The sequence below is a fragment of the Macaca thibetana genome, chromosome 16, assembly GCF_024542745.1.
Source record: "Macaca thibetana thibetana isolate TM-01 chromosome 16, ASM2454274v1, whole genome shotgun sequence".
Classification (NCBI taxonomy): domain Eukaryota; kingdom Metazoa; phylum Chordata; class Mammalia; order Primates; family Cercopithecidae; genus Macaca; species Macaca thibetana.
In genome coordinates, this window is record NC_065593.1 from 32,173,149 (window position 1) to 32,193,456 (window position 20,308).

At 38.7% G+C, this 20,308-nt stretch overlaps 2 protein-coding genes and 1 long non-coding RNA gene across 13 annotated transcripts in view; 1 reads left to right on the forward strand and 2 right to left on the reverse strand.

Moving 5' to 3' along the window:
• Positions 1-20,308, reverse strand: part of TADA2A (transcriptional adaptor 2A) — a 556,520-nt gene that overhangs the window by 254,195 nt on the left and 282,017 nt on the right. The window lies entirely within an intron of this gene.
• ACACA (acetyl-CoA carboxylase alpha) overlaps positions 1-20,308 on the forward strand; it is a 329,721-nt gene that overhangs the window by 180,365 nt on the left and 129,048 nt on the right. For all 10 annotated transcript variants that reach the window (XM_050764555.1, XM_050764552.1, XM_050764562.1 and 7 more), the window contains 4 exons: positions 7,442-7,555; positions 8,784-8,897; positions 10,278-10,367; positions 12,030-12,148. In XM_050764555.1, coding sequence (XP_050620512.1) covers positions 7,442-7,555; positions 8,784-8,897; positions 10,278-10,367; positions 12,030-12,148 — 437 coding nt within the window. The remainder of the gene's footprint in view (positions 1-7,441; positions 7,556-8,783; positions 8,898-10,277; positions 10,368-12,029; positions 12,149-20,308) is intronic.
• Positions 1-20,308, reverse strand: part of LOC126939359 (uncharacterized) — a 93,276-nt gene that overhangs the window by 18,547 nt on the left and 54,421 nt on the right. The gene's annotated exons all lie outside the window — the stretch shown is intronic.

Genomic DNA, 20,308 nt, shown 5'->3' on the forward strand with positions numbered 1-20,308 from the left:
TTCATTGGTCCCTTTTTATTTACATTGAAAATCTAAGCTCGGATTATTGCATTGGTAGTAAATGTAAATGTATGATTTTTTTTCTCCATAACTTAGTAATATAAGAATTAGTAGGAAGTAGGAATGGGGAGTGAGCCTGGTAAGTTTGATGAGAGCTAATGTGCATTTGGCCAGTGGGTGGAATTTTTGTGGGCTGAAGGATTTTTAAAGATGACTTGCAAGTCCTTCACTCCTAGCTCATTCTGGTTGAGTTACTTGTAGGAATTAGTATAGTAGGACTATTCCTAGAGTCCCTCACCCCATGGTCCTGAGCATTTGCCTTGCTGCTGCTTGCTTGTCTTTTTGGGGACTGTAGTGCCTTTTCACTCCCAGAGTTTTCTTTCTTGTCCCTTTATGGAATTGGGATTCTTGGTACGTTAATTACATCATTTTTTCATGGAGGAAAAAAACGTACATCTTCATAGCTATTTTTTTATTTCGTACTTCAGAATGAAGGGAAACTATCTACCATATACCTCTGATTAACAAGAGTGCCGCTCATTCAGTTATCTGCCTAGCTGGTTAACTCTAAAGCATATAACATTTTTTAGAATAGCCACTTTAAAAAACATGTAATTATAGGGAGAGTTCATTGCCTTTGCTACCCCAGAATGACTAGATAGTGAGAAAACAAGAAGATGCATTTGAGGGGGAAAAATATACATTAGTACAATGTAATACTTCAGCTTCCCCTAAGTGACAGGTTTCAGCTAAGAAATGATATAATGTATGGCAACTTACTAATTTTTTTTGTCAGTCAAAAGAAGGAAGAAGGACTATTTAGATTTTTTTTAATTTAATGAAAAGATTGTTAAATCTTATTTTGATAAAGCCAAGACTTTCTGGCAGAAAAGGGTAATGAGGAGAAGGGTAAAAGAATTTGTCAGTTTGGACCTAGAATGGGGTGGAATTTGCCTTTATAGGAAGCTAATTATGGTGAGTTTTTCTTTTTATTGTGATTATGTTTTTAAGAACTTAACAGTTTTCTGCACTAAAAATAGACCAAAGCCTAGAATCCTTAGAGCAGCAGAAGAGTAATGATTGTCCAAGACTGTCGCTGGGTTTCTTAAATTCTAATTTGTAAGATATAGGGGCTCAGCTCGCTCCTTTTGCGGAGTGATTGTAAGTAACGCTTGCCTTAAGAATCTCATTATTGGAACACGGAGCCATATTTCCTCTGAGAATTCTGGAGTAGCTTTGAGCCGGGGCTGTTCATTTCTCAAGTAATCACGCTGGTGTGATGGAGAGAGAAAATGGCAGCTGTTCGGAGCTCAGGCCTTCAATTTTCTTCAGAGTCCAGTCACTCAAGTGTGTAATTACACGGGGGGTGCTGCAGAGGCGTTGGGCCCTGTCAGAGAACTGGTTTGAGGCTTTGCTTTCTGCTTTTGCCAGTCAGGACAGGCAGAAGCCAATGGGACTCTGACTTTCTGCTGTTCTTTTTTTCTCCCACCTTGTCATCCTGATTACTTCTTACCTGCATGGATAGTACCCAAACTTTTTTTCCACCAGGCTGAGCTCTTTAGAGAAAAGAGCTGTTTCAGAGTTTGAGTTTGGGTAAATAGGATGCAGGAGGAGGAGGAGGAGGAGGAGAAGGGGAACGAGAAGAGGAGGAGGAGAAGGACGGTTGAACATGTGAACCAGGAAGCCAGATTTGTCCTATTCTTTATTTTGGTGTCATTACCTTTTTCTTTAAAAACAAAAACAAAATGAGACCCAGTAAACCTAAGAGGATCTGTAAGCTTTCGTGTCATTAATTTCTTTTCAAATATCAGTTGTTTTCATTTCATCTTAGAGATCTGGAAATCAAGCTCAGGGCCAGCTAGCAGTGACTTATGGAACATGGGTAAAAGCTCAGGACGGTGCTCTTTTCTGATCTGATGTTACTGAATGCCAGACATGTCTTCCTCTTTTCCTGTTTGACAATGCTTTGCTGCTCCCCCTTCCTCCTTCCTCTCCGTTCCTTCTTCTCTCCCTCCTCCTCTCCCACATCTGCATTAATGGTAGTAGCTGGTAGGAGCCATTTTGGTTGTTTGGATTATTCTTTCCTCTGATCTTAGTGTCTTGTACAGATGTCACCTGCACATGGTAGCACTTCGATTCCGCCAACTTGTGTTCTCTGCTGGTTCCCCTTTCTTTGCATATCTTGGCTTCTTGATTGATGGTTATGTGCCCAGCATTCGATTCTCTGCTTTCTAGAAGTAGGAATGTTGATAGTATGTTTTGCTGAGCTAGATGATGATTTCTGGGGCTTTTGAACCTACAAGAGGGAGGTATCAAGAAAATCAGGCCTCCGTCAGTGTCATGGGATATGTGCTTCTCTAGTAAAGAGGTACCTTCATCCTCTCTAGGTGTTAGCATAACTTGCCCAGTGGTAGCTTGCCTCAAGGACTCTCAAGCAAATTTCTGGTAATCTTTCACTCTGTTTGGAAAGCAAAGTATCAGGTAAAAGGCTAAAGTCCTATCAGGTTTCCTCCGTTTAAAGGGACATTGTAACACAATGTAACACAAAGTCTGGAAGACCAATAGTACATTTATTTTTTGAAAGCTCTTCTTATTTCTTAAATTTAACTTTATAGGAAAAAGTTTAGGACTCAGAACATTGTTTATGTTTGCTTAGAGATATTTAAGGAACTCTTTAATCTTTAGCCAGATTAAGCTAATTGGTACAAATACAAAATATCAACATCTTCACAGCTGTCTAGATGGCAATGTACGTATCTTCTAGCCACCTTGATGGTAAGTAGTCTTCCCCTCACTGCTTATAACTTATTTTTGATACAGCCCACATGAACATGCTGTAAACCATGCTTCCCTATGAGTAATGCCATGCATATGAACCCCTGATTTGGTTTAGATGGGGAGAATTTATAATGGTGATCAGCACCTTTCCTTCCTCCACTTAACCTGACTGCAAATAATTTTGTCCAATGTGTAAATAAAGAAGAAGTCTTTCTCAGTGATTCCACATTCACTGAATAAGGGTGATATTAACAATTTCTTGTTAAACTTACCCTATGACATTTTTTGGGATATCAAAAAGTGCAGGTATGATTAGAAGCAGCTACCAGTTCATTGCTGATACTAGGTTTAGTGCCTACCCAGCTGAATAATAGTTAATGTCTTGAGGACATTACACATAAGGTCACATTCTTTTCGTTTTGAATTGCCTTATAAGATCAAGCTGGACTATGTTGGTTTCTTCTGTCAGTCAGCTGTGTAACTTTGGCTATGCCTTTTTTTTTTTTTTTTTTAATTAAACATGTGGTCTCACTATGTTGCCTGGACTGCTGTCAAACTTCTGTGCTCAAACGGTCTTGGCCTCCCAAAGTGCTGGGGCTACAGGCATGAGCCACTGTGCCCAGCCTTGGCAATGGGTTTAACATTTTATCATGTTTGTTGTATTTCTGCAAATGCAAACTATTTTCTATAGTTAGCTACCATCTAGGTCAAAAGTAAAAGCAAGAAATAACTGTTTTGTACCAGTATGGCTGAATAATAATTTTCACTTCATTTTATGACTCTGGACAGTTGGAACAGACCTTTGATTGGTGGATTGGGAAGCCAGATTTTTGCAAGTGACCTGTAATCCCAAAATCAGCAGGTTGGCTCTTTAAACAAACTTTTTATGTTGACTAAACACATCTGCTGACCTAGACACCATCTAAAGGTATTGTTACAAAATGTTCATCAGGATTATATGGTGATGTTGGTTTGTCCAGTTGCCCAAAAGAAACCTGTCTCTAGAACAGAGGGTAATCAACTTCCTGTTGGATGTTAGTTGGCATCTTAGGATGGGTGGTTCTGAAAAACCCTGATGTTTTCTTTCAGAACCTGAATGCTGTGTCTAGGTCAAGGACAAGACAGGGTTGAGAAAGTTATTCTACACATAATTTTCTGTTGCCAGTTTTTTCCTAAGTATTCATGATGACAGTGGAGAAAATATTTGAATGGAAAACTTCCAAGTCAGAATAGACTAATGAAAATAGTGGTTAACTCATACTGTGTTTGATAATTACTTCACATTTATTTATTTATTTATTTATTTATTGAAATGGAGTTTCGCTCTTGTTGCCCAGGCTGGAATGCGATGGCGCAATCTTGGCTCACCACAACCTCTGCTTTCTGGGTTCAAGCAATTCTCCTGCCTCAGCCTCCCGAGTAGCTAGGATAACAGGCATACACCACTGCGCCCAGTTAATTTTGTATTTTTAGTAGAGACAGCGTTTCTCCATGTTGGTCAGGCTGGTCTTGAACTCCTGACCTCAGGTGATCCGCACACCTTGGCCTCCCAAAGTGCGGGGATTACAGGTGTGAGCCAAAGCACCCGGCCTTATTTATTTATTTTATTTTATTTTATTTTATTTTATTTTATTTTTGTTTTATTTTATTTTATTTTAATTTTGAGATGGAACTTTACTCTTGTTGCCCAGGTTGGAGTACAATGACGCAATATCGGCTCACTGCAACCTCCGCTTCCTGGGCAGTTCTCCGGCCTCAGCCTCCCAAATAGCCGGGATTACAGGCATGCGCCACCACACCTGGCTAATTTTTTGTATTTAGTAGAGACGGGGTTTCACCGTGTTGGTCAGGCTGGTCTCGAACTGACCTCGGGTAATCCACGTACCCCGGCCTCCCAAAGTGCCGGGATTACAGGCGTGAGCCACCACGCCCGGCCCACATTTATTTTTTCTAATCTCCATAGTTCACTTTTCTTACAGATACTGTTGCTTTTTCCCAAAGCCCTTTTTTACTCCCTTTCTCTCATAATGGAAAGATAAAATGAAAAGTGGTTTTTAAAAAAGTGGTTTTGTGTGTTTTGCTTTGTTTTGTCTTTTAAGTTAGAATATGATCTGTAACTATGCAAGAGGGTAACTCCATTTTTTAAAATTTTAGTTTAATCTCGAAAGGTAAACCTATATTTCCTTTAAAGGGAATGCATTCCATATCAAATCTGATATGGTTGCGGAGGTGATTAGTGTTATTTTGTCATGTTGGCTTTTGTTTTTATTATTTATTTATTTTTTTATATTTTTATTTTTTTGAGATGGAGTCTCCCTCTGTCAGGCTGGAGTGCAGTGGTGCGATCTCGGCTCACTGCAACCTCCGCCTCCCGGGGTCAAACAGTTCTCTGCCTGAGACTCCTGAGTAGCAGGGATTACAGGTGTGTGCCACCACGCCCAGCTAATTTTTGTATTTTTAGTAGAGACAGGGTTTTGCCATCTTGGCCAGGCTGCTGTTGAACTCCTAACCTCATGATCCACCTGCCTCGGCCTCCCAAAGTGCTGGGATTACAGGCGTGAGCCACCGTGCCCGGCCGGCTTTTGTTTTTAATGTTGAGACTTCAGTCTGGCTTTGTACAGTGGAGCTGAGTTGTGGCATTACCCAGTACACTTCTTATGTTTTTAGGCCTTTTAGTGGGTCATTCTAATGCTTTTAGTAAGTACCTCGGAAAGGAGTATGTTTGCTCTATTAAGAACATTAGGAAAGGGACTTAGGTAGGAAAAAATTATCTTGGTTTCCCTACCCACTGTTATCTATCAATTCTTTCCTTGTGTTCTTTTTATGGTCCTGTTTCTGGTAGTTTTACATATTCCTTTGAAATTCTGTTTTGCTCATTAGTTCTCAGCAAAAGGTAAGAGTTACTTGCATTTTCTTTCTCCTCTTTGCTTTTATGCCTAGGATAGGTAGAACAGATCCTCTAATCTGTGCTGCCTGTTCAATCGAACCTCTGGGTTTATCTTCACTTTAATAGCAGCCTTTATTTTTCTCACTCAGATGAGTGAATTATCTGGGTTAAATGGGTGAAAACAGTAGTACTTGCACTTCCTTAATTATAAACCCCATCATATGTTTTATGACTCTGGACAGTCAGAGCAGACCTTTCCTTGGTGGATTAGGGAACCAGAATCTCATTATATCATTTTCTTTAAAAAAAAAAAAAAAAAAAAAAAAAAAAAAAAGCTTTGAGAAACCTTCCCAGCATGATGGCACTCAGTATTTCAAAAGTATTTACCTTGTGATGTGGAAGGTAGGGGTTTTGGAAAAAGCATGTCTTTTATTTTTACTGCATTTATTTATTTTGCTGTGATAAAGGTCTATAAAGAGTATCCCTGAGATGGGGAAGGTTAAGTATGAAATAGAAATTCTTCAAGAAAAGGACTGATAATCAAAGTGGGGAGAAGATTAACAAGCAGCAACAAGCAGGCCCTTTGGGTCTTCTTTCATGTCCCCTTGGTAGTAGGGGGAGAATAAATATTAAAATACAAAGGCAATTCTGTCTTTTAAAGTTTTTTTATTTTATTTATTTTTATTTTTTATTTTTAGAGATGGGGTCTCACCATGTTGCCCAGGCTGGTCTTGAACTCCTGGGCTCAAGCAGTCCTGTCTTGACCTCCCAAAATGCTGGGATTACAGGTGTGAGCCACGTTGCCCAGCCAAGGCAATTATTTAAAACTCCAAGTAGAGGGAGTGATATCTAAATGGATATATTTTATATGGTGTGGTGTTAATAATTACTACTACCAGTAGCTCTGTAAAATTCAAAAAGGACAGATATTTCTAAAAACTGCATTTGCAGTTTTTTCAACTTAGATGGAAATTGCAAGGATAATGGATGAATTTAGGGAATAAACTGATATTCCACTGGACTCCAGTAAGAATATTTCTCTCAGAATATGATTGGGATTTTTTTGTTAACATTTTTTACTTCTTAGAAGAGGAAGGACCCAATACTGAATAAAACATGAATTCTATAGTAGGAGCTTGTTTTTTTCCTCTAATTCAGCTAAGTATTCACATGGAATGATTCTTGGTACAGGAAGAAGAGAAATGATTTGGGGTACAGAATTGCCAGCGTATGAGATGGTGTTTTTAGTTAGTGTGTGTTTATAAATAAATAATTTATTATTGTGTTTCTGTTTTGCATCTGCCTGGGTTGCTGAAAATTTGGTTTATGAGATGAAAACCACTGGGATGGTTCTTTTTTCCTTATATCTACCTTCTTTCCAAAAGTGGGAAGGGAAACAGGAAGGCCTTTAGTCCCTATTATTTAAAACTTTCTCTTAAAATTTTGAGACATAATCTATTATTTCTTCCTCAGAATCCCCTTGGCCCCTTTTAGTGGTCTCTAATGATTTCTTCTGTGTGTTAAAAGTATAGTGTTGATTTATAAGGAAATACATTAGGAATTTTGAACGAGGGATTTGGACTGCCTCTCCTTAGCCAAACTTCCTCTGGGATCTTCTTTACCACATTGTTTAGGGTAAAAGTAATAGGAAGTTTGCATTTTCTTATCAATCCAACTGGGTTTACTTTGTTTTCATTCCTTTTCTCTATTTCAAAATCCTATCCACCTGTTCTTTTTAATCTGGCTATCTATGTTCTTTTTTACATTAACAATTAGGATCAGTTGTGTGGCCGGGACCCTACTCTCACTGATGAGCTGCTGAATATTCTCACAGAGCTAACTCAACTCAGTAAGACTACCAATGCTAAAGTAGCACTTCGAGCACGCCAGGTAAGGCCATTTGTTGGTTTTCTTAAAGGAGGGATGGCTTTCATAGATTAGGCAGTGCTAGACACAATGAACTTTTGCTTAATCATCTTACAAAAAACATGTTATTTTCTGTATGTGTCACATTTTCCTCAGAACAAATGTTTTCATGTGGTATGTTTTTTAAAGAGAAAGGACAAGATTAATGCTGCATTTCTTTAAAATAGATGCCCTTTACACATTAAAAAAAATCCTGGTATCATTCCCTTCCCTCCCTAGTAGCCCTGTGATAGTAAACCAGGGTCAGGTGGAGGCAAGGACACTCAGGGAAGGAAATAGACTCAATATTTCTTACTTCCCAAAGGGAGCTTAGAAGCAGATGAAAACTTCCACGTGTACAGGAAATAATCAAGTGTGGAAAGCAGAAAGATAACGAAATGAATCTTAGGTGGTAGCAATAGAACAACCCCAGAGAAGTCCAGTTAGTTTCACCCTGAAGTCTTCATTTCCATTCCAAAAGGTTTCAGCAGGGAAGCCAAGAGTTGGCGCTCCCTTTGTGTTTCAGTGCATGGGCATTGACAAGGAAGCAGCATTTGAAGCTGTTCAGTGACCTTCTGCTTTCTCTACAATTGTATCCATGTCACTGAACTACTCAAAGCTATTGAACCTCTCAGTGACCTGCTGAGGGTATTCAGATCCTACCGTGTCACTGTTTGTTTGTGACACTGCTTTCACTCTCTCTGCCCCTCACACACACTGGTGTTACTTCCTGACGCCTTCTCCTTGGTGCTGAGTACCTGGGGCTGTCAAAGCAGCTTTCCCTGTCTTTCTTTCTACTTCAGAGTTGCAGAAGGCTAGCTCTGCTGCATCTACCTTCCCCACAGCTGCTCCCTGCCAGACCTGATTCCCAATTAACAGCTAGTCATGCAGTCCCCAGGACCAGCAGCTTTGCAATGGTAAATCACATACACTGATGGAACTTGATTGAAGCAGTTTTCTCTCCCTTCCCCCTACCCACCATGGGAAATTGGCCACAATGCAAATCATGGTGAGAGTCAACTGAGATTCAGTATTTGGTGGCATTGGCTTTATGTTACAGGACCTAGAAGTTGTTTTACTTGGTCTCTGTTTTATCTGTGATGCCTGCACTTACAGATTTATATTTATTGCTTTTGTATCAGAGCTGCCTAATAGGAGCCTAGAATAATCACTCCCTGAGGAACGTGTGCCTCCTATTTTGTTCTCACTCTAGGTTCTTATTGCCTCCCATTTGCCATCATACGAGCTTCGCCATAACCAAGTAGAGTCTATCTTCCTATCAGCTATTGACATGTATGGACATCAATTTTGCATTGAGAACCTGCAGGTATATATATATATATATATATATAGCCCTTTCCTGCCTCTCTGGACTCTTATCTCCTTTATTCTCAAGCATAGTTTAAGTAATCAATTAATTAATTAATTTTGATTTTCCATGTAATGGAGTTTCATACCTTGACTTTCTAAAACGATTTATACTTAGGAATTTTTTTTTCATACAAATGCTGTTAGAATTGTGGCTTAGCTTAAAAATCAAATAGGCCTGCCTTGATAGAAGTGTCCTATTGAAGTCTTTATCTTTGTACTTTACCTAGAAAGTATTCTAGGCCAGAATTAAATAACAAGGCTGGTTGATTTCTGATATATATATATATATACACACACACACACATATATATATACACACACACTTCTCTAATGATTTATGATATTTGAATCAGATGTACACATACGTAGTTGTTACTCTTCTGGAGACAAAGCTATTTAAGTATCATTTAATTTTAATTTTATGTTAATACTATTAAGCTTTATAAAAAGCTCGTTTTTAAGAGATTATTGGCTAATTTTACTGCTAATCAGAAGGACTGCCACAATTATTTTTCAAACATTATCTTCTCAGGAATGACTATATTTTTCTACCTGGAAACAAGGATACCATTGTTATATCTGGCCCAGGGGAATCTTTAGACTTTCTGTAACATTTCTTCCTGGGAATCTAGAGGGGAAAGAAGGATGTTTTTTCTTATTTGGTTAATAGCTGAAATCTAGGGTTTCAACTGGGGTTCAAATCTAGGGTTTACCATAGTGGAGTATTGAGACAATATTTATTTTATTTAATTTTTCTGAGACAGAGTCTCACTCTGTTACCCAGGCTGGAGTGTAGTGGCACAATCTCGGCTCACTGCAACCTCCACCTCCTGAGTTCAAGCGATTCTTGTGCCTTGGCCTCCTGAGTAGCTGGGATTACAGGCACGCACTACTACGCCCAGCTAATTCTTGTATTTTTAACAAAGACAGGGTTTTGCCATGTTGGCCAGGCTGGTCTCGAACTCCTGACCTCAAGTGATCTGCATGCCTCACAGGCGTGAGCCACCATGCCTGGTGAAGACAATATTTAGAGAGTACAGATAAATGTCAGAAAAGAATAATAGTCATAAACACTTATATTAGCATACAAATAATGTACTGTTAATTCAGTATTCTAAGAATTTTACATGTATTTACTCATATAATACAACAGCCCTATGAGGATAGGTATTATTATTTTCTCCATTTTGTAGCTCAGGAAGTTGAGGCACAGAGAGATTACGGCATTCAGAGACAAAATTCTTAGGTTTCACTAAATGCTTCAAATGCCAAATAGTGTCCACTGAAATTGTTCTCCTTTTGATGTAAGGCTTAAGCCTGTCTTTGTATCTTCTAGAAACTCATCCTATCAGAAACATCTATTTTTGATGTCCTACCAAACTTCTTCTATCACAGCAACCAAGTAGTGAGGATGGCAGCTCTGGAGGTAAGTATTTATGGTAATGGGACATGACCTTTTGCTTTGTTTCTAGCTGGTTTCTTATATCCATTTGGCTGCCATGTCAGTTCTAGTTCTCTGGCCTTAAGGTTGGTTCTTAAGGGTAGTTAGTCTCTTCTCCTCTGAAACAGTATGTGCTTACTCAGATACTTTACTCAAGTGTTTCATCTGAACTCATCACCAGCTTCTAGGTTCCAATCACAGGAAAACAGCTGCCAGCATTTTTCAGTAGTTTCTATTTTCCAGGTATTTGAATTCTCCCATTTCATGAGTTAGGATTCCTTGTAACACAAAAAGTGAAAATATATGGCTGATCAGAGCATGTGTCATCTTACCATTGTGTGATTTGGGCCAAATTAAAATGGATTTTAGTTATGTTTTGGATTGTCAAGCAGCTCTTACGAAATACTTCCTCAAAGGAAAGAAAGTAATAGCATTTAATGAACTGTGTTTTAGGTATTTTATTTTTCTCATTTAATCCTACAGTTACTTTAGGAAGTAAGAAGAAAGTGAGACTCTGAGAGGTTAAGTGATTTGTCCAAAATCACACAGATAATAAGTGGAAGAGTTTGCATTTGAACTCAAGCTAATCTGACTCCAAAGACTTCTGTTTCCACTACAGCACACTACCTCATTAAGCACAAAAATTGCAGGCCCTGAATACCACTGTAAAGTTGCCAAATAGATGTTTTTTGAAGATGGGGAAAAAGAGTGTTTTAGATGATTTTATGTAATGTAACATCACGGTAGTCTGTTGCTAGCTCCTTTGTGTTACTTTTTATTTGTATTTTGTGGTAGAATGTAAATTATCCTACTCAGTAAATGCCAAAAGTTTTAAAACATTTAAGTGTTTTGTAGTGTTTTCATGTCATCTAATGAGAAGCTTTCTTATATACTTCCCGTGCCATAGAATCTCAGGTAGCATTTTATGTGCATGGCAAATTTGCTGTGAAATGTGTGAGGTTGCACTGACAGTTTTTGCGGAGATGTAGCCTATTGCTTTTTTTTTTTTTAATTTAAATTTATTTTTATTTTATTTTATTGCTGTTCCTTTAACTCTTGAGTCGAGTTCATGTATTTGAGATATTATATGTCCAATTATGTCTTACTGTTTATACCTTACTGCTTTTGATCAGGGTTTGCTGAAAACTGATTTTGAGTGGGTGGGGAAGTCGGGGAAGACACAAAACAAAGACATGAGATAGTAAAAGAGTTGAACTGTGATTGCTTGTGTCTTCTATTTTCACTCCGTAAGTGGCTCAAAATCAGCACCTCTCATTTTCCTCACTGCTTAATCTTCTCTTGAAATGATCATGCTTAATAGATTAATAGTTGTAGTTCTAGATGCTGTCTTTTGCTAAAGATTAAACCTTCTCCAGGGTTTAGGTTAGTGTGAAAGAAGGTTTACAGTACACATAGGTATCCAGCAGAGGCTGCCTAGTTTTGTTTTCATTAGTAGTCATGGGTGTAGTATTAAGACTCCAGCTTTATTAATTAAAGCAAAATATGTATGTATACAGAGGGCCTTGGGACTTCTCTCCCCACAGAGCACCTTCTGCCTCAGATACCTCGTTTCAAGACTCTTTTTCTGGGCTATTTTCTTAATTTCTGTTTTTGAAATTTATTTACTGAGGGTTACTTTTGAACCAGGTGTATGTTCGAAGGGCTTATATTGCCTACGAACTTAACAGCGTACAACACCGCCAGCTTAAGGACAACACCTGTGTGGTGGAATTCCAGTTCATGCTGCCCACATCTCATCCAAACAGGTGAGTTTGAGGTGGTATGTGCACCTGAGCCAGCCAGAGGTATACCATGAGAATCAAGGGGAGTAATGTGTATGACAATTCCATGTTTTTTTAATTAGAAATGTAGGGCAAAAAATGAACAATATGACCATAAGAGAAGAGCCTTTTGGTGCTCACTTCTTTGATCTAAAGAGACAAATTATGGTCTAAGTAAGATGAAAGTTTACGATTACTCCATTCATTCTTGCTTGTATTATGTCACTGAGGAAATAGTTTCTTTTTTAAAAAAATAGAAAGAATTGGCCGGGCGCGGTGGCTCAAGCCTGTAATCCCAGCACTTTGGGAGGCCGAGACGGGCGGATCACGAGGTCAGGAGATCGAGACCATCCTGGCTAACACAATGAAACCCCGTCTCCACTAAAAATACAAAAAAATTAGCCGGGCGTGGTGGCGGCGCCTGTAGTCCCAGCTACTCGGGAGGCTGAGGCAGGAGAATGGCGGGAACCCGGGAGGCGGAGCTTGCAGTGAGCCGAGATCGCGCCACTGCACTCCAGCCTGGGCGACAGAGCGAGACTCCGCCTCAAAAAAAAAAAAAAAAAAAAAAAAAAAAAAAAAAAAAAAAAAAAAAAAGAAAGAATTTACTAGCATTTTACTTGCTAGAACTTTGCCAGAAAAATCACTCTTTTTTTAACAATTTAAATCGGCAATTAGACCAAGAAAATATTTTGGGTGGAATGCTTTTCTTTTCTGTATGTTTGCTATGGGTTGAGGTTATACCTGAGCCAGTTTCATTGTCGCCCTAAAACAGACAACCTGAATTTAGCAGTTGAAATTCAATCAGTTTTTAAAAATTATATTTCAGAACCAAACTTCTTAATCTCAAATAAATTACTGAATTAAGCCATGATAATTACATTATTTGTCCCTTCCTGTGTCTTTTAAAAAATAAAATGTACATATGGACATTTTTGTGTCAGAATTGCTTTTGTTTTAAAATGAAAATACTTTATCTTATAGACTCATCTTTTAAGAATTATTCTAAGGCAATGAAAATCTATGAATTCCACCCACACAGAGGTTCATCCCCTCCTGTACTTTCATTCTTTTTAGTAATACCACAGAAAATATAAATACCACAGCCAGTGTTAACCTGCCCCTCTCCATTTCTTCTTTATGGCCTTTGGTTCTTCACTTGGTATTACAAAGTACTGTGTCTTTGGGGAACCTTAGTTATAGACACCAGAAATGGTTTTGTTCTAAATTGCCACTTCACCCAAAGCAATAGAAACCCTTTCTGGAGACAAAGAAGTCTGTGCTGAGACTTTTGGCCACTGGATGCCACTGTTGATCTAGCAGAGGTCGGCAGATGAGCAGAGGCATCTTCAGAAAAAGTACCACTCTTCTTTGTCTCAGAATATCCTTTCACTTCTCTACCTCAAAAATACCTTACGGCTGGCAGAGAAAAGCATATATCCTTGATTTAGCAAGCATCTCTCGGTACATTTTTGCCTCCATGGATTTCAGAATCTCATTTTCTAGAAACGAATGGTTGTCCTTCAGTGAGCGGCGAAGTACTCGTGGCACACATGGGCACAGCACTCAGTCTTCTTTCTTTTCCTGCGTTCCTTGAATAATTGTAGAGAACTACACTCTATACTTAATGCTCTTTGTAATTCTCAGGGCAGTTCTCCTTTTCTTTCTGCTTTCTCCTGCTTCCCTTTGGGCAGTGATTTGTAGTCGGGCTGCAGGGCCGCTTCTGATTTCCTTCCCTCCTCATCACTCTCCTTGTCTTTCTTAATTGTTCTCCCTGTACTACTTTTTTTTTATTTGAGGATATGTCCAGTTTGGTGAGGGAATGTTGGCTGAAAAATGAGAGGAATTCTTCTTGCCTGCTTTGTTAAGAAATCTTATTCACCTTTCTATGTCAAGAGTGTGAATCTTGGTTAGTTCAATGTGGTTACAAAACTTGTACGCCTGTCCCTCCCAACATCTGGACATGCCTGTGGATAAAGATCAGACTTGAACATAACAGTAATCCTGTAATCTCCCTGAAGTCTCCCTTGGTTGTCAGTGCAATTCTAAACCTGCTGGATTGTTATTGTTATTGTCATCATTATTATTGGTGTAACTGTGAAGGTGGAGATAATTGCAAAATAAAAAGGAAAAATAAAATCATCTTTGTGAAAACCAGAAAAATGTTAAAATTGCTTTAATTTTTTTTTGTATCTAAAGTTCTTTTGTTTAGGATCAAATGATCAGGTTTGATCATAAAATGATATATTCAGTTTCAAAGTATAGCTTGTTCAGTTATTGCAGATTTACTACTTGAATTTAGTTTTATAAGATTATATACATAATATATATAATGATATATATAATATAAATGAATATATGTATTTTTCCCCCAAATGTTTTTGTTATAATTTGGATTTATAGCCTTATTGTGACACCATCTGGTGTACTGCAATTGAATTCTGACACTAGCCATCTGAAGTTAGATCAGATGCCACAGGCTAAGTAAGGGCTCAGTCCACCACCAAATTGTCCCTACTTCAGATGGGGCCATAAATGGGGTGCCCCAGCCACTTGCACTTCTGACCAACTGGCTGCAAATTTGAGGGTCCCCTCAGTTTTCTCGGTTTGATAATTCCCTCAGAACAACTCACAGAGTTCAAGCACTACAGTTTTATTGTCAGGATCAGCAAAAAGCACGAGATGCTTAGGGTGAAGTGTGGGACAGTCTCAAACACAGAGTTTCCCTGTTCATTCCCTGTGGAATCAGAGTGTATCAACTCTCTCAGCACATCCATGTGTTCACCAACCAAGAAGCTCCATTGACCTTCAGTGTCCAGAGTATTTTAAAATCAGGGCTTCATTATGTAGGCATGCTTGATTAAATCGTAGCCTACATGATTAAACTCAATCTCCCCTCCCAGAGGTCCGGCTGGCTGAAAGCCCTCAACCCTCTAATCATCTAGTTGGTCTTTCTAGTGACCAGCTCCCCTCCTGAGTCATCTCATCTCTTAGCATAAACTCAGGTGTGATCCAATGACACTCCTATTACTTGGGAAATTTTAAGGATTTAGTCTCTCTTCCAGGAACCAGAGACAATGGCCAAAGTCTTTATTATACAATAGGCCTGCTCATCTTAAACAGAAATCTAAGCTGTTTTAGATTAAGCTAGTTTTGAGCCAAGTACTTTTCTAACTTTTTTTCTAACTCCAGTACTTTTTTTTTTTTTCTGTTATTGTTTTGATCAAGCAGGCAAAAAGCATATTGTTTCTCATTCTACAGAAAGAAGTTACAGAGGGCTACCAGTATTTGTTCTACTCCCAGTCCTATAAGGCTCAATTATGTCCACTAACCTCTAGATTAATGATTCTCAGAATTATGTGAGGGGCAATTTGAAAATACACATATTGCGGTCCTGACTTTCAAGACCTGATTCATTTTGGATTAGAGTCCTGGTGACCACTTTGAAAAGCTCCTCTGTACTCTGATGAACATCTGTAATTGACAGTCACTACTTCTAAACTAGTACTGCCAAATAGAAATATAATACAAGCCACGTTATTTAGAAGTTTCTATTGGCCACATTTAAAAGAGTAAAAAGAAACAGATAAAATTAATTCAAATAGCAACTTATTTAACCTATTGTATCCAAAATGCCATTTCAATATGTAATAACAATTGTTAATATTTTTTCTTTTATTCATACTGTATCTTTGAAATTTAGCATGTATTCTATACTTACAGCATGTCTCAATATAAACTAGCCATATTTCAAGTACTACCCTAGCTGCATGTGGCTAGTGGCTGCTATATTAGACAGTTCAACTTAGACCAAAAATTAATTAGGTCACACTGACCCCTCTTTTTTTTTTTTTTTTTTTTTTTTTTGTTACTGGTAGTGCCCTTGGAGAGAAGAAAAATTGTTATTCTTATGTTGCTTATTCTTAGTAGTTACAGGAATTATCCACACTTGATATTATAGATGTTACACAATATTTTATGCATGCTTTAAAAATTAGTGAGAATAAAGAAAAGGTATATGAATCATACATATTTTACTTATCTATGCAAAACGGAATTTTATATTTTTCCCAACTGAGATTAACAAGCCAATTTTTTTTTTTTTTCTCCCATAGAGATGGGGTCTTGCCATGTTACCAGTCTGGTCTCAAAATAATTCTCCTGCTTCGGCTTCTCAAGTAGCTGGGACTACAGGCATGTGCTGCCATACCTAGTGCAGACCAAAAATTCTTGGGGGAGAAAACAGGTTTTTTTTTTTCCTTTTTTTTTTTTGAGATGAGGTCTCAGCTCTGTCGCTCTGTCGCCCAGGCTGGAGTGCAGTGGCATGATATGGGCTCACTGCAAGCTCCGCCTTCTGGGTTCAAACGATCTCCTGCCTCAGCCTCCCAAGTAGCTGGGACTACAGGCGCCCACCACCACATCTGGCAAATTTTTTGTATTTCTAATAGAGATGGGTTTTCACCGTGTTAGCCAAGATGGTCTTGATCTCCTGACCTTGTGATCCTCCTGCCTCGGCCTCCCAAAGTGCTGGGATTACAGGCATGAGCCACGGTATTTTGGTTAACCAATCTTTTGTGTTTTCTTTCCTTGCACTTGGTCTTCACATTCCTAGCTGGGTGTTTTTGAAGTAGACAAAATTTGTCCAGCACATCATTGGAAGTGTCTTAGTAAGCTGTAATATCAAAGCAAGACTGCAATCTCATTGTGTATGGAATTCCATTCCTGCAGCTTTTTTTTTTTTTTTTTGAGATGGAGTTTCGTTCTTGTTGCTCAGGCTGGAGTGCAGTGGCACAATCTTGGCTCACCGCAACCTCTGCCTTCTGAGTTCAAGCGATTCTTCTGCCTCAGCCTCCCGATTAGTTGGGATTACAGCATGCGCCACCACACTCGGCTAATTTTGCATTTTTAGTAGAGATGGGGTTTCTCTGTGTTGGTCAGGCTGGTCTCCAACTCCTGACCTCAGGTGATCTACCTGCCTCGGCCTCCCAAAGTGGTGGAATTACAGGTGTAAGCCACTGCGCCCGGCCTTATTTGTTTCTTAACTCCTCTTACTATAATTCCCAGTCATGTAGTTTGTTTTTGACTGTGATTTAGCTTCCATAGGTTGGGGTGAAACATGGCACTCTGCAAACTGGCAGCAGAGTTCCCCCCCACCCCAGGAAAATCCCTTGGTTACTGTTGGGATTAAAGACCTGTGTCTTATTAGGACCTATTTTGATTTTTGGAGAAGTAGGCAAAATATATTGCAAATGACTAGGGGAGCCTCTAAAAAGGGAGAAGACAGCCGTTTTTAGCACACTTGAACAGTTGCTGGGTAGTAACATAGTTGGTACATTTTTATTTTTGTTTTAATTCATCATAGGACTTTGCATTGTTTGACATGTGGTTACTCTTGGTATAATTTGACTATTTTTTTTCTAGTAATCCATAATTTTTTTAAAAAGCAGATGACTGAATAGTTTATTCCTAATCTGTGTGACTTCCTGTTTCATCCTTCTTGCTAGGTGTGCGTCAGTCGAGGTATATCGTCTCCTTTTTGATCTTCTACCCAATACTTCTAAATTTTTCCTGGGGACTGTAGTTCCAACTTATTTGGCATCTGTAGGTCTTATTAACCAGAGGATCCAGTTATTAGAGCTTCACTCAGGGAAGCTCCTGGTCTGTATTTACCCTTTACTTCTAAAATTTCCTTCACTTGAAGAGCAGCTAAAGAGATTTTTCTGATTTAAGCATAGTTAGAAATATATATATACACACACACACACACACATATGTATATGTAACATGTGTATGTTGTATGTGTTTCCTTTTTTACCTTCTTAGCATTTAAAGGCTATGTGATTCTTTTTGAGGGGAGGGTTTTTTTATTTTTTTTTTAATATGTCATTGTTTTAACTGACTTGTGTTCTTGAAAGAGAAGTGACTATCCCAAGTTGTTTTCGTGGTGCAGGAATATTCAGGGCAACTGGTCTATACTAAGGGAGGATTTTGTTATTATGCAGACTTCTAGAACCTAATTCTCTCATTGAAGCGTCTGTGAGCCCAGCCCTTTAGTGAGTTTTACATGAATTAACCCTGGAGTTCAAACTATATCATTCAATGTTCCTTTTTCTCCTTCTTCCCCTGGTGAGTCATAGGGTTTAGAGCCCAAGCTTTGTATATGTCTGTCTTTTTTCCTATTCAGAAACTTAAGTATCACTCACTGGTGCTGGAGATGGGAAAGCTTGTTACACTGAAGCATCATCCTGAATGTCTGTATTTTGCACAATTCATTAAATCATTTGACCTTCAGGATTTCACTAAGCTTTGGGCATATTAAGTACCTCAGAATAATCTGGAAACAAATTCTTCAGTCAACCAGTATTTGATCTTTTAAAATATAGCTATATTTATATAAACATATGTATAGTATATTATCCCATAAATTGTGCCTATGCATATGTCTCTATATAATATAATATGACATTCTGGGAGTACACCATTTAAAACTCCAAATGATTTTTATAATTAATATACACTAGTGAACATGACTAATCTTTTTAACCTTTAATCTGTGATTCAAATAAGAAGCATCACATTTGATGCAGGAGATGGAAGTATACTTTGTTGTACGTTTCTGTACATATATAATGGGTGAGGACCTATTGGTGTTTATTTCCACCTGTTTCGTAGATGGAAATCCATGCTTAAGTCGGATTCCATTGCACCTTCTCTGCTATTTGCTACTTGTGAATTTGGTCTTCTGTGTTATAATGTTTTAATTCAAATACTTCCCTTTTCTCATGTCTTACATCCAGAAGAGGTCGGCTGTGTTTTCCCCTGATAGCATGTGTTTTGGTCATGGCTGAATTTAGGCTGCTTGGTATCCATCCTCAATGTTCAGCTGTCAGTGGGTGGCCTCTGGACTTTCTTTTTATTCGTAAGGAAGTTTAGAAATCAGGAGCCTTCCATATGACTAATTGGTAGCCAACTGCCATTCTCAAGAATTCTGATAATCTAACACTCAGAGATTAGACCTTTCTTTGGATAGTACTGAGATACTCGGAAGTCATCCAGCTTGCAGCATTTTTTCAGCAGCAGTGGGAGCCCTTGTAGTTAGCAAGCCAGAATGAGCTATAAATACATTAAATCTTACAATGCTTGCTTCCTTCATTCAGGGTAGTCTGCTGATAAGATGCAAGTATCTGGCAGAAGAGAAGATTCTCAGCAGGCTTAAGTGCTTACCAAAGTGCTTTCCTGTATCCATGGCTCAGCTTCTAGTCTCTGCTGTGTTATTTTGGCACTCTAGACTTGTAATATTGGAGAGTCGAGTTTAAAACTCTCAATATATCATTAGGGTAGCCCAAGGTCCCTTCTTGTCAAGGAAGACTAGCTGAGTCCAGGGGGAAGGAAAAGCAGAATCCAGGACACCTGTAAATCCCTGTAGTTTTGTGCTGTGGGTTCGTAGCTAATTATACAGCAGGCAACAGTAATATGCTGTAGCTCTGTTGGTGTACTTGTTTCAGAAAGAGCAAAATCTTCCAGCAGAGCAAAGAAGGGGCTTTGGAGGGGCTGCAAATAAATGAAGCAATGATCATTTTATTGTAAACTAAAGCTCTGCAACAGAATCAGGGCATCTGAACTGCAAGGAGGTGGTGGGGGAGATGCCAGTAGAAATACATGGTTCAGATGTGTTTTACAGCTCTTGATTTGGATTTTCCTACAGAAATATAGTCACGCAAAGAGACCACCACTGGTCACAGCCAGTCAAATTGCTCTTTCTCCTATGGTACTGCTGTTAGTGGCTGCTAGTAGATTATTCAGCCGACCTCTTCTGATTCTGCTTTGCTGCCTGATTTCAAAAGAGTTGCCCTATACTGTCTTTCAGTCACAGCTTGATGTAACTACTGCTTGTTTGCATGCATCCCCATCATTTTCATATAGGCTCTTTTTTTTTCTTCTTCAAGTTAGGAAGCAAAAGAATCAGGAGCATTTTTATATGACAAAAGATTTATGTAGGGCCAGCTAGAATCAAGCCAAATGAAATTCAGCTGGAAGGGGTGGTAAAAAGGCTCACAGAACTTGTGGCTGCCAGAGAAGTCAGTGTTCCTTAAATTAAAGAGGGTTCAGCTAGCAGGCGGCAACTCGACTTTGCATTCATATTGAATC